Source organism: Heterodontus francisci, chromosome 14, assembly GCF_036365525.1.
Source record: "Heterodontus francisci isolate sHetFra1 chromosome 14, sHetFra1.hap1, whole genome shotgun sequence".
Lineage (NCBI taxonomy): Eukaryota > Metazoa > Chordata > Chondrichthyes > Heterodontiformes > Heterodontidae > Heterodontus > Heterodontus francisci.
The window spans coordinates 86,342,586-86,357,694 of NC_090384.1; the positions used below are offsets into that span (position 1 = coordinate 86,342,586).

The 15,109-nt window shown below is 42.3% G+C and overlaps 1 protein-coding gene across 2 annotated transcripts in view; it reads right to left on the reverse strand.

The window, feature by feature from the left end:
• The window catches only part of luzp2 (leucine zipper protein 2), a 355,809-nt gene that overhangs the window by 167,555 nt on the left and 173,145 nt on the right, over positions 1-15,109 (reverse strand). For both annotated transcript variants that reach the window (XM_068046915.1, XM_068046914.1), the window contains exons 2-3: positions 13,622-13,739; positions 3,500-3,570 (exon numbers count right to left, since the gene is read on the reverse strand). In XM_068046915.1, coding sequence (XP_067903016.1) covers positions 3,500-3,570; positions 13,622-13,739 — 189 coding nt within the window. The remainder of the gene's footprint in view (positions 1-3,499; positions 3,571-13,621; positions 13,740-15,109) is intronic.

Below are 15,109 nucleotides of genomic sequence, written 5' to 3' on the forward strand. Positions count from 1 at the left end.
ATATTGTGTAATGAGGCAGGGTTGATTAGTAATCTCATAGGAAAAGGTCCTCTGGACAAAAGTAATCATAATACAATTGAATTCCATATTAAGTGAGAGTGAAGTATTCGAGCCCAAAACAAGAATATTAAACTTCAACAAAGCCAATTGCATAGATATGAGGGAGAGTTAGCTAAGGTTGACCAAAAGGTATGGCAGGAAATAAACAGTGGGAAACATTTAAAGAAATTATTCGAAATTTTCAACAAAAATATGTTCCATTAAAACACAAAAACTCAGTGAGAAATATCCATCCGTGGCTTACTAGGGAAGTTAAGGATACTATTAGATTAAAAGAAGAGGCTTGTAATGTTAAGAAGAATAATAGTAAGCCTGATCATCGGGAGTGTTTTAGAAACTAGCGAAGGGTGACCAAAAAATTGATAAAATGAAAAACAATAGAATGAGAATAAACTAGCCAGAACATAAAAATGGATTTTAAGAGCTTTTACAGGTATATAAAAAGGAGAATAGCTAAAGTAAACATTGGCGCCTAAGAGGCAAAGACAGGAGAAATTATCATGGGGAATGAGGAAATAGCAGAGACTTTGAACAAATATTTTGCGTTTCTCTTCAAGGTAAAAGACACAAATTACATACCAGAGGCTGACCAAGGGGCTAATAACAGTGAGGACCTAAAGTAATTAATAGCAACAGAGAAAAAGTATTAGAGAAACATAAGGGACTAAAAGCTGACAAATTCCCAGGACCTGATAACCTACATCCAAAGGTTTTAATAGAGGTTACTTGTAGAGATAGCGGATGCACTGGGTCTGATTTTCCAAAATTTCCTAGATTCTATAACAGTCCCAGCAGATTGGAAGTTAGCAAAAATAGCATCGCTTTTCAAGAAAGGAGGGAGAGAGAAAACAAGGAACTACAGACCAGTTAGCCTGACATCAGTCTTTGGGAAAATGCTGGAAATCTATTGTTAAGGAAGTCTTAACAATGCACTTAGAAAATCATGGTAAGATCAGACAGCATTAGATCAGACAACATGGTTTTACGAAATGGCAATCGTGTTTGTCAAAGTTGTTAGAGGTTTTGAGGATGTATCTAGTAGGGTAGATAAAGGGGAACCAGTAGATGTAGTATACTTGGATTTCCAAAAGGCATTCAATAAGTTGCCGCATAAAAGATTAATATGCAAGATAAAGCTCCTGGATTTGGGGGTAATATATTAGCATAGATACAGGATTGGTTAATGGACAGGAAGCAGGGAGTAGGGATAAACAGGGCATTTTCAACTTGGCAGGCTGTAACTAATAGAATATCATAAGGATCAGTAATGCGGCCTCAGCTATTTACAATCTATATCAATGACTTAGATGCAGACACTGAGAGTAATGTATCTAAGTTTACTGACAATCCAAACTTAAGCTGTGAGGAGAGCACAAAGAGGCTGCAAAGAGATATAGACAGCTTTAGTGAGTAGGCAACAAGGTGACAAATGAATACAGGGAAATCTGAGGTTATTCACATTGGTGGTAAGAATAGAAAAGCAGAATATTTTTTAAAAGGTGTGAAACGTTTAAATGTCAATGTTCAGAGAGACTTGGGTTTCTAATACAAGGAACACAGAAAGTTAGCATGCAGGTATCGCAAGCAATTAGAAAGGCAATGGCATGTTTATTGCAAAGGGACTGGAGAAAAACAATGAAGTCTTGCTACAATTGTATAGGGCTTTGGTGAGACCGTACCTGGAGTACTGTGCACAGTTCTAAGGAAGGATATGCTTGCCTTGGAGACATTACAGCAAAAGTTCACTGAATTGATTCCTGGGATGAGAGGGTTGTCCTATGATGAGAGGTTGAGTAAATTGGACCTATAATCTCTGGAATTTAGAAGAATGAGAGGTGATCTCATTGAAACATACAAGATTGCGAAGAGGCTTTTATATTTAATTCTTTTTCATGGGATGTGAATGTCACTGGTAAGGCTGGCATTTGTTGCCCATCCTTATTTGCCCTCGAGAAAGTGGTGGTGACCTGCCTTCTTGAACTGCTGGAAGTCCATGTGGTGTAGGTACACCCACAGTTCTGTTAGGAATGGAGTTCCAGGTTTTTGCACAGGGACAGTGAAGAAACAATGATATAGTTCCAAGCCAGGATGGTGTATGGAGGGGAACTTGAAGGTGATGGTGTTCCCATGTGATTGCTGCCCTTGTGCTTCTAGGTTTGGAAGGGGTGCTGTCAAAAGAGGATTGGTGAGTTGCTGCAGTGCATCTTGTATATGGTACACACTGCTGCCACTGTGCACCAATGAAGGATGGAGTGAATATTTAAGGTAATGGATGGTGTACCAATCAAGCAAAAATGCTTTGTCCTGGATAACTCCGACCTTCTTGAGTGTTGTTAGAGCTACACTCATCCAGGCAAGTGGAGAGCATTCCATCACTCGGCCCAGAACAATAAAATGTTATCGGTACTTCTGTTGTCTCTGGTGCAGCCTTAAATGTCTAAAAGAAATTGTAGAAATGTCAAGATGTAATACTTAGAGCATTTAAGAGAGAAGTTTATGAGGGTGAATTTCCTGTGGGCTTCTCCGATTCAACCTTTGTGACTTTGGCAGAACCCCAGTTTATGCACATATATATTTCAGCTGAAGTTACTCTGACAGAGCGAGGGAAACCCTAAGGAAATTTCTGGCATAAGTATTTGGTTTCCTCATATTGCATTCATGACTTAGATTTATATGTTTGTCTAATTATACAGAATCTGCAACTCAATGTGTAAGATCAAATATCACCATTTAATGCCCCTTGCAATTTTTTGTGTTTAAGGTATGGCTCATCTGGTATTGCTTAACGTGCACAAAACAGTTTTTATTTATTAGTTTACGCGATCGGGAGCCTGAGAGCAAAAAGATAATGGCTTAATAATAAGTCGCATAAAGACTTGTGTGATGTTTGATTGAGACATTCAAGCTCTGAATCTAATTAGCTTATTACATTTGCTATCTTTATGCAAAATGTTCACACCATTCAGGGAAGTAACAAATAAGCAAATCAATCTGATAAGATCTGATATGCTTTGTATTCCAGTTATTGTGTTGATGGGCTCTGCTATCAAATAAAAAGGGGGTGTGGGGGTGGGGAGAAAACATGGTTAATCAGGATTCAATTTCAGACCTGGCTGGCATTATACATAACTTATTTCATATAGTTCCAGAATTCTTCTCAAGAGAGGCAAGTGTATCAGCAAATGATCTAGTCAACATGGGCATATGAAACAGTATTTTATAGTAATTTAAGGTTTGTATTGAAATCTTCAGTGGCTGAGTATGCTCCAATAAAGGTATATCTTCACTGTAGAGCATATGTTCAAATGTTCTCTGAGCATACATCCACATGACATCAAAGGTAGCACTATTATTAAAAATAAGTATATCAATATATTCAATTGATTCGTAACAGATAATCTTTGCTAACACAATAGCGAAAGATAAAACATACACTCACTTATGCTTCTGACTTATCTCCAGAAGTTTCTGCACATCATTTTTAGCAACTGCTTCATCAATTTTCAAGGTCTGGAAGGGTTTTGCGAAAAAGGAAGTAGCACAGTGAGAAAGGATCTTCTAAATGAGACTTCACAACAGAATCATTTCAACATTAAGAATATTAATGTTTGACACACATGTAACAAATGTATTATTGTTTCACTGATATAAAACAGGAGTGTAACTTTATTATCACCCCAGATGGTCTCACTTTAAAACCATCAGGATGCATGCAATATACTTGTTAAGATAATATCAAAAAGGATATCTTTTGAAAGTAAAATGAAGACTCAGAATATACTGTCTATGAATTACACAATCACACAGCAAGATTAATTATATATAAAGATAAATATTGTCATTATAGAGATATGGTCCCATTAAAAGGCTTCTACAATACATTGGCTACCATTTGAATATAAGATAATTTCAGTCCTGTCATTATATGACTCAACTTCCTTACATTTATTTTAACCAAGTTATTTTCTGTGTTTAGCCCTGTTCTTTTGGACAAAGCATTGTCCATGATGTACTTTTTCCAGATTAGAATTATGGTTACAATAAGTTATTGAATGCCCAGACTCCATACACTCTCTTAGCTCAGGATATGTATGCATTATGATTGAAGATAACCAATGCACATGAAGTGTCAATGCTCAATGAAATCATGTACCCCCAATTTCCAGCTGAAAAAAAATTATTAAAATAATGCTATTAATTTAATGCTCTTTGAATATTTTTTGATAACCTTTAGGAAAACTACTATATGAAGTTTACTTTTGACTAGCTAAATAATTTAAAATCCATGGCTTACAGATGCGTACAAATAACAATTTAAATGCAAAAAATAACAAACATAACAAATCCTTTGATAATTATTGAGAGCAGAATTCAATAAAATTTCCGATAAAATGCAATCTTTATCCTTTTGGTTATCGGATTGTAGCATTACATCAAAAAACTTAACGATTCCTTTTTAAAAGTAATACTGCATGTCCCTTACGCTACTTATGGATCTAAATAACACCAACAACACTTAAAGCATCAGAAATGACAAGTCAAAGAACCAAAATGTTTAATATTGAATTATTCATTAGTGCTTTTTTATGCTTCATGATTGCTGAAATTCCTTTACAAAGGATGTTCAAGAGTGACAAAAGACTGCTTTGATACTACAAGCTGAATTGCACGCCTCGCACTTTAAATGCTGGTGCAAATGAAAGAGAATGCTCAATTCTGTTTTCAGTATTTTACTTGTGTTGAAAAAGAAAGTTACAATGACGCAGGTTACTATTTTATTGAATTTGCTCAACTCTAAGGTTTTTGATACTGCTTATTTATGCTGCTGTTTTTGTTTAAAGCAAGGCTATGGGCTGAATTTTACCGGCCCCTCGACACCGTGTGTCGTGGCACAGGATCCAGTAAAATGCTGCGGGGAGAGGCCCGCAAAGACCTGCGACATCGAGAAGGGCCCGCCGCATATTACCAGAGGCAGCGAGACCTCGATGCAGCCCCTCCCCGCTGCACGGCGGCGACACCACAATTAGTATATGGTAAAGAGTACTTACCTTTGCTGATTATGCAGCCCGCCGCCTCTCCACTGACATGTCCGGATTTTTCGTTGAACGGGCGGCCGTCATGTACCGTCCCATTCACAATTTGAAAAGCCGGTGGGTCCTCAGAGGCAGAAGTTGTCGCCAGTGAAGGTAAGCTCTGTTATTCAGGGGTCTCACTCTGCATTACGGAAGGGGGGAGGGAGGGGTGATATTCAGGGGTCTAACTCTACATTCTCAAAGGGAGGAGGGAGGGGGGATATTCAGGGGTCTTGCCCCAGTCCCGGCTACCACCGCTGTTCACTGAACTGACTCAGATGGAGGGGTGTCTTCTTGGAGATAAGGGCTATCCTTTGCAGACATGGCTCCCAACACCAGTGAGAGACCCCACCATTGCTGCAGATGAGAGATACAATGCCAGCCACTGAGCTACATGAGCCACCATTGAGCAGGAGGTCAGCATGCTGAAAGAGCACCTCCAATGCCTGTATGGATAGGGTGATGCCCTGTACTACGGGCTGAAAAGGCCAGCTCCTTTCTTTGCTGCTCTGCCCAACTACGCACCCAATAGGGACCAGGCCTGGCATGATGAGGAGAGACGTCAACAGGATTCCTCCTCGGACTATGAGGACACTGAGGACCTACAACATGAAAGACGCATGGGAGGGCAGATGGCATCCAGGCTCTGCACGCAGGGCTAGCAGTGAGCTAGGGATGTCCGGAAGTGGCATATCAGACAAAGGCTCTCTGCACCATAGGAACCGAAATGAGCTCTGCAAGCCACACATCGTCCTCGCTCATTTGCTGCGCACCAGTCCACATCTGCAGCATCCCTGTGTAAACCATTAGAGGCAGCAACTGACTGAGCCTATGTCCATCTCACTGCATCTGTGGAGACGCTCATGTGTAATGGTGGCATGGCAATGATGTTATTACAGACTTTGGCTCTCCTGAAAGGCCAACGGTGCAAAGGGATGTGACATTGGTGTGACATGCTGGCACACATCATTCACACAGAGAAAAGGACGCACATGTTGGTGAGGAACATTTAGTGAAAGACATATTTACATTGCTGTGACACCCATGCATTCCCATTTGTGTCAATGTATTCTCTGTAAACCTCTGTAATACCTTTTATAGTCTATTTAAGTCTCATGTCCTGGAATGTGCAAAATTAAGATTATTCACCCAGGTACGGCATGCCTACAAGAAGGAATGTTACACTTGATCGCAACTTCATAGAGCACTGGGACACAGCAGCTTAAGTATGTGGTAGCAAAATGGAAAGTGTTTGGGTAATTCAGCAGGTCAGGCAGCATTTGTGGAGAGAGAAGCAGAGTTAACTTTCAGGTCTGTGGACTTGGACAAGTTAACTCTGCTTCTCTCTCCACAGATGCTGCCTGACCTGCTGGATTTCTGCAGCACTTTCTGCTTTGCTGCCAGATTGACAGCAGCCCCACTCTACAGCAGTGAAGTAAGTATTCTTTGACAGCTGTCAGGAAGCAGGTGCTGGAGCGCTTAAAATAGGTCCCCAGCACCTGCTGCACAACTGTCAAAAACTCTCACTGTGCCAAATGTCTCGCCTCGCCCCACATAATATGGTGGGGGCGGCTCAGTGCCATGATTCTAATGAGCCCCCGTGCGTAATATCGCAGAGGCTCTGCAGCGGTTGCTAAATGCAGGCACTGTGCTGAGTTGAAAGGGCGCCGCTGTTGGATCCCATTAGTTACACAAAGAGAGACGAAGTCCGACTGTAGCTTTAAGAAACTTTATTGTAGTACTTGTTGGTTACATCATCAGCAAAGCAAACAGCAACAACACCTGGGCTCTTCTCTCCTCTCCTTTCCTGCCTGAGCAGGGAAATCAAGCCTTTCTTATAGTTCTTCATACAAATCAGTGACACCCCCTTTATGTTCCCAATTGGTTTACAAACTTTGCAGTTTCTTGGTGTCATGGCCTGATTGGGGTACTGCCTTGTCACCTTCCCCTCTAGCAGTTTCTCATCCCCCCTATCTCCTTGGACCGTTAGGCTGATTGCTATACAATAGGCTACTATGAAGCAGCTTGCAGCTGTCCTGTTAGTTTTTGCTTGTTAGTCTACTTCTACTGATAAGCTGTCTGTGCAGCCCTGAAGCTATGAAATCATTTCTGATAAGCTGTCTCTGCAGCTCCGAGGTTAGTTTGTTAGTAGTACATGATTGATTAATTTTTTCACCTTAAATGTCCCCATATTATTCTGTCCCCACAGTCCCCGCTTTGATTCTTCAAATACTTTTAAGAATCATTCCCTTGATCCCACCTAGGTGCCTTTAATGGTCTCTACTTGTCTAGAAACAGCCTTCAACACCCGGAGGGGTCACACTCAATACGTTGCCTGCTTGTGCCACAGGAGGGGCCCGCGGGAGCTCTGTAAAGGCATAAGTTCTGTGGTTAGGGTAGCTGATTCTTTCGAGGCCCGCTTTCCCTTCAAGAGATCGATTAATGGTTGAGCCAGCTATGTGTAGGAGTCGATCCAGTTTCTGTTGAAGTTACACAAACCCAAAAAGGACCTAAGCTCCTGGATAGTGGTGGGCAGTTTGGCAGCTCGAATGGCGGCGGTCCTGTCCTGGGTGAGTTCCTTCTTTCCTTTCGAAATCTTTTGTCCCAGGTACACGACCTCTCCTTCTGCTATCTGCACTTTGTCGATACTGGTTTTGTGTCCTCTCTGATGAAGGTGGTCCAGCAGGGTATGCAGATCTTGTTCGTGCTGTTCTTCTGTCTCAGAGGCTAACAGAATGTCGTCCACGTACTGAATGACCGTGGAGTACATGGAAGGTAACTCCCTCAAATGGTTTTGTGGGGCAACATGAAATATCGTGGGGCTGGTGTGGAAACCTGCGGCAGGCGAATCCAGGTGTACTGTTGTTGTTGTACAGTAAAGGTGAACCACGGTTGGACTTCGGGTGCCAGTGGCACCGACCAAAATTCGTTGGCCATATCGATAACAGAGAACCATTCATGTTCCGGCTTCAGGGCATTAAATACCGTAGAGGGGTCAGCTACCAGAGGGGCCTTTTGATCAATACACTGGTTAGCCTTTCTATAGTCGACCGTAAGCCGCCAGGTCCCGTTTGGTTTCCGTACTGGCCACACAGGGCTGTTTGAGGTACTGTGTGTTTTAACCAGCACGCCTCGCTCCTCTAGCTGTCTAATTATGGGTAGGATTCCTGCAATAGATGTTTGACTGATGGGGTATTGCTTAGTACAAGGCGGAGCGGATCCCGTAAACGTTGCCGGTTCCATCTGAAGTAGCCCACAAAGGTTCTTATCCTGGGCCTATATCGGGTGCTCCCTCAGCTGCTCTTTCTTCAAACTTCTGATAGACCAAGTTACCTGGCCGCCTTTGAAATGCAACGAGGAGTTCAGCTGAGTGAGAACATCCATACCGAGCAGTGCCTGGTCCACTGGACCTACCCAGACCGGTGTTATCAATTCGTGCGGACCAATACTGATGCGTACAGGCTGGGTCCTCTTAATTACCAACCCATTGCCCCCAGCTGCGTAAGCTCTTTTAGTCTTACTGTCCATCGGTAGGGAGTTTCCGTATTGTTGAGGTAGACACGTTAATTCGGCTCCGGTATCCAATAAGAAGTCAATGTCTTGATTGCCCACCCTCGCAGTTACATACAATCCATCTTTTCTATTTTCTACTAGCGCTAGGAGAGGCGCCGAAAGGGCGAGGGAGGGCTCCTCTAGTTTTTTGTCGCATCTATTAAGGAGAACATCTCCTTATGTTGCTGGGGCATCAACCGTTTGAACTTCTCAAAGCGGTCGTTGGCATCAGGGGAGGGAGCTGGTTTGGGTGCCGGGTTGCATCCTTGGCATCCTCTGCCTCGTCCTCTCGCTCTACATGCCTTAGCCCAATGGCCTTCTTTCCCACAGTAATAACAGGGGCCAGGTCGCCTAACTTGCTCTTTGTCAGGCTCTTTCGGTACTGGATCCGTCTGCAGGGCTCGAAGCTTGACTCCCATATCCCTGTCCAGCTGAGCGCATCTGTCAATTAACTCTGAGTATTTCACTCTTACTGCGTCCCAATCCAGTAGGGTGGCCTTCAGTATTTTAGACAGTTCTGGCTTTAGTCCAGCAACAAAAGCGGTTTTTAAGGGTCCAAAACCCGTGTCGTCCAGCTCCTCTGGAGTAGGGTCTACTATCCCTGAGTATTCCACCCAGGTGGACCTGAACCTCTCTTCGTACTCACGCACTTCCTCCGAGTTCTTCTGCTGACAGGCTGCAACTTTGCCCCAGTCCATTTTTGCAGGACAAAACTCTCGCAACCACTTGTTAATCGCAGTGCATCCGGCGTCTGGTAGCTGACCATCTTCACCCAAAGCAATTTGGACCTCTCTCCTTAGATTTCGGCTCGCTCGCCCGGGCACCATTACGGTCAGGATCTGTACCCCGTCCCATGGATGGAGATCGTTAATTCCCTTCAATCGTTGCAGCTGCTCCCACGTTTTCAGACCCCCTTTCTTCGGGTCGGGCAATCTTGTGGACCACTTGTTGATTTTCTCAGGGGAAGCCAGGACATGTGTCCAGTACATGTTGTGCTCGGCCGATGTGACCTCGTTACCGTTCACAGTCTTCTTTTCCGTCTTGACCTTAACGCGCTTCTGTTTAAGGGGAGCTAGTCGCGGAAACGGTAACCCATCATCATTGTCACTTTCTTCACTGGAAGACTTGGCTAGACCTGCTTCATGCAGTTGCATCTTCCGTTGTTCTGTTTGTAATGACTTCAAACTCGGATACATGTTAGTTGGAGGTGGTCGGCGGGGTTCGCAGAGCTGTCCCGGTTCCTGCGGTTGGGTCGTCTGCTGGTCTTGTAGTTGTTTTTTAAGCTCTTTAATTTCAATCTCTAGCCTTTCCTTTTCAGATTGTTTTTCAGCCTCTAGCTTTTCCTTTGTAAGCTTTTCAATTATCAGTTGTTCACAGACTGCTTTCAATTGATCCTTTGCACTCGTTAGGTCCCGATCACATTGGGCTTGTCGCATAATCTCATTGCGCTGCCGAATCTGGCCCATTACGGCTAGGGACCATTGGGTCCATTCTTTATCCTTTAAACGGGTTGTTTTTCCCCAGACTCTCTTTTTATCTACCAGGGACCACTGTCCCGTGGAGGTGCCATATTTTTGCCCAATTTCGGTGTGCGCTTTAGCCAGATTAAACTGTTGCTCTACATATTCTTTCAACTGCCGAAGTATTTCATCTTCGGGAACGTCAGGTGGGGCCCGCCCACCTTTGACGGTAGTTGGTAACTGTCAGTTGCCTTCGCCTGTCATTTTATCCATTCAGGTAGGGAAGTAGGTCTCGAGCCGTCAGGCTTTTCGCCAAATAGGTATTTCGTCAAATACCGCCAAGTTAGACGTCTAGGAAAGGGGGTCTCGAGCCGCACAAGAAAAGGTATTTCCATCAAATACCACCAAGTTCGGGATCGCGTGGCAGGGAACCGAAATTTAGACAACGTCCAAGGACTTTTAACACAAAGAGGAGTCTTTACCTCTGGGGCGCCAATATTGGTCCGGTGTCTGTGGCTTCGGTCTTAATCCTCCAGCGATCCTGCCGACTACGCCAAGTTGTTGGATCCCATTATTACACAAAGAGAGACGAAGTCCGACTGTAGCTTTAAGAAACTTTATTATAGTACTTCTTGGTTACATCATCAGCAAAGCAAACAGCAACAACACCTGGGCTCTTCTCTCCTCTCCTTTCCTGCCTGAGCAGGGAAATCAAGCCTTTCTTATAGTTCTTCATACACATCAGTGACGCCCCCTTTATGTTCCCAATTGGTTTACAAACTTTGCAGTTTCTTGGTGTCATGGCCTGATTGGGGTACTGCCTTGTCACCTTCCCCTCTAGCAGTTTCTCATCCCCCCTATCTCCTTGGACCGTTAGGCTGATTGCTATACAATAGGCTATTATGAAGCAGCTTACAGCTGTCCTGTTAGTTTTTGCTTGTTAGTCTACTTCTACTGATAAGCTGTCTGTGCAGCCCTGAAGCTATGAAATCATTTCTGATAAGCTGTCTCTGCAGCTCCGAGGTTAGTTTGTTAGTAGTACATGATTGATTAATTATTTCACCTTAAATGTCCCCATATTATTCTGTCCCCACAGCCGCCATGCAGCGTGGCGCCCAAATAAAATTCAGCACTATGTATCGAATGAACCAATTCCAGTTATTACTTGCAAGGTGATTCCAATTTTGTTTGCAAGACATCGGCCCAGGTTTTGCTGGAGTGTGTCCTGTTAAGACTGGTTCATGCAGGCTTAGGTTTTAATTTTTTTGTCCATAAAGTTTCTGGAAGTGCAAGCTGATAATGATAAAGTGAGGACAACAGTATATCTGGGATCTTAGTGAACATGTCTCTCCCTAACCAATGTGATTAAAGGATCTGGAAATATACTGAGGAAAAGCTGAGAAGGAGGGCAAATTTGAGTGGGTGAATTCAATGATATATCAGGTACAGAAAGAGAAATAAAGAGAGGGAAAGAAAGATTGGATTAAGAGAGAGAATAAAGAGACAGAAAGGAAAAGTTAAAAAAAATTAACATTTTTAAAATCTCCTAGAACAGTTCACAATTGTTCAGTTTCTGGGCAAGAGGTATTAATTGGCAGTCATTTACAAATATCACATCGTTAAAAGGGTACTTATGCTATTACTTATTAGACTTAACTTTCTATGGTGAGTTTAATGGGCAATTAATGTGCAAATGCAGTAACTTTATGAAAATCGATGAAGCTCACGGCAGAGTGATGCAAATCGACCAGCAACTTATAGCAATTTGCAATTCACAGGATATCTCTTCCTCACCACAATTTGCTGGCTGATTTGTGCATTAACAACAGAGTGTGTAGTTCAGACACTGTTCGATTTTCAGCAAAATATGTACCATAGTCTGAAAAGAGCCTCTGAAACATTTCTCTTACTGTTATAATCATAATGCATGGCTCTTTATTAATTTTGGATACATTTTTTAAAAAATGCTATCAAACTTTCACTTATGCAGGCTAGCGTTCTGATTACTGTTCAGGTTACAGTTAATTTTGATTGAATCAGGTTAAACCCGGTCATGAATTAGTTCAAAAACTGAGTTGAAGAAATTGGGAAGAAAGCAAATCTGAAATTATACGAATAAGTATAGGTGACAGATATGAACTATAACAACACCATTTTCAGAAAATATCTGAAGAGTGAATAGCCTCATAGAGGCTATCACATCACTGGGTGGAGAAACAAGGGAGACAACTGTCTGTTTTTGTTTTCATTATTCACCCCAGCTTCTGACACTAATTCCATTTTTGTAACACTGGTTCAAACCAGATGGACAAAGATTGGTTTGATGGCTAGCTTAAAACTGGCTTGCTTGATACAACTGGTAAACAACACAATAAAGACCTACCTCTAATTGTTTTTAGATTTTTTAATGTCATTCATTTCAGAAGAATACTTGGATTCAATTTTTTCATATTATTGCAGCAGCAGTTTAGCTTACATTCTTTGTTGTATTCCGTTTATTATTTCTGCTTTTGTTAGCTAAAGGAAAGTAAATTCAAGTTCAACAAATTCCCTGAAATATTCTTTAGGTTAAGCTTTCAAGCAACAATACGTTCTACTAAATGATGCCGTTTGACTTGACATCATTTCTTTTGATGCACATAAGGCCATAATAGCGGTGTAGTAGATCAGGAGACAGTAGCTTTACCTCTGGAACTGGGATTTAGATTCTGCCTGGACAGACCTGTCTCGCTGTTCACTATTGAGGATCCTAATTGAAGTGAACTTGAGCAGTTTCACGATTCCAGATGGATTGAGTTCAGAGTGGCAAATTATTTATGCAATAAAGAGCTAATTGGTCAACATTATTCCGCAAGAGCATAAGCATGGGAGAGAGTGTTTGGCTGAGTTTGTGATTAATCATGGGGGCACAGCAAAAGATGCTGTAAAGTACATCCAACCTACGCTTTGACCGTGGAGTATCAAGATTCAAAAAGGAAGAAAAAATGCAAAATCAAGACAGAAAGCTACAATTGTTTGGCATTCAGTGTTGAGAATACATAATAATATAACATTACACATCTTTGCCATTGCTGTACAATCATCTAAATTAGTCAGATTTGGCCGAAACAACTAATTAGAAGCTCTAGGCAAAGGTATATATCTTTAGGAAGAAACCCATTAGTTCTCTGCAATTGTGCTCATCACTTCAAGTACCACATACACTTTACATGTTTAGGTTCAACCATTAAAAACGGTTCTCTTCATACCAGAATATAAATGGTCAGAATATTACTGTTACGGAAATGTTGTAAGAATAATTCTGTTCACTATTGCCTTCTCCACAGTATTTATAAAGTTAATTTTACCCAGTCCAGTATTCAATGTTATTTACACCACATGAAAGCATGTTTCCAGGCTGTTGGAAGCTGCCACTACTGCCCCATGCCTAATGACTTAAAAATGTTGCAACTTGGTGATCAAAGAGTTTTGTCTAACCTGAAGATTTCCTTTCATTCCTTGCAGCTCTGTTGTTGACTTTGAGAGCTGCTGAAGAAGGTTACTTTTTTCCATGGAAATCTGTTTCAGCTTTCTTTCCAGATCTTCATAACCCTGTCTGTAAAAGAAAGGATTCAATAAACTATTGGTAAGTTACTTCTTATCTAGCCTTACCTAATATTAAACCCAAAGATATTAACAAAATAAATACTAAACTCAAGGAGTTAATTATACACATTTATTTTTTCTCTTGCTCAAATTTCATTGTAAATCTTTAATGCACACATGCAGATGAACAATTTTACAGCATTGGCTCACGCTGAGCTCTGGCTCAATGACAGCATTTATGCTTCCATGCCACCAAGGTTGTGGGTTCAGGTTCCACTCCAGAAGCCTGAGCACAAAATCTAGGCTGACGCTCCAGTGTAGTATGGAAGGAGTGCTGTACTCTCCGAGATGTTATCTTTTGAATGTGACATTAATTTGAAACCTATCTCGTCCCTCAGGTGGTCATAAAAGATCCCATCGCATTAGCTTATCAAAGGGGCAGGGGATTTCTCCCCAGTTGCCTTGCCAATATTTATCCCTCAACTAAAACAGATTATATGATCATTATCGCATTGCTGTTTGTGAGACCTTGCTGTATGCAAATTGGCTGCACATTTCCTACATTACAACAGTGACTACATTTCAAAAGTACTGCATTGGCAAAAAGCACTTTGGGACATCCTAAGGGTATGAAAGGGGCTATATGAATGCAAATCTTTCATTCTTTCTTAACACCTGCAAATAATTTGGTTGTTATAATTTGAAGTCTATTGTATTTAGCAAACCTAGAAAAGTACTTTAACCAACTCACAGAAGTACATGTGATGCATTTATTTATTTAGGGAGACAGCACTGAAACAGGCCCTTCGGCCCATCAAGTCTGTGCCAACCATCAACCACCCATTTATACTTCTTCTTTGGCCTCGTGTCTTGGGAGACAATGGGTAAGCGCCTGGAGGTGGTCAGTGGTTTGTGGAGCAGCACCTGGAGTGACTATAAAGGCCAATACTAGAGTGACAGACTCTTCCACAGGTGCTGCAGAAAAAATTGGTTGTCGGGGCTGTTACACAGTTGGCTCTCCCCTTGCGCTTCTGTCTTTTTCCCTGCCAACTGCTAAGACTCTTCGACTTGCCACACTTTAGCCCCGCCTTTATGGCTGCCCGCCAGCTCTGGCGATCGCTGGCAACTGACTCCCACGACTTGTGATCAATGTCACAGGACATCAAGTCACGTTTGCAGATGTCTTTAAAGCGGAGACATGGACGGCCGTTATGTCTGATACCAGTGGCGAGCTCGCTGTACAATGTGTCTTTGGGGATCCTGCCATCTTCCATGCGGCTCACATGGCCAAGCCATCTCAAGCGCCGCTGACTCAGTAGTGTGTATAAGCTGGGGATGTTGGCCGCCTCGAGGACTTCTGTGTTGGAGATACAGTTCTGC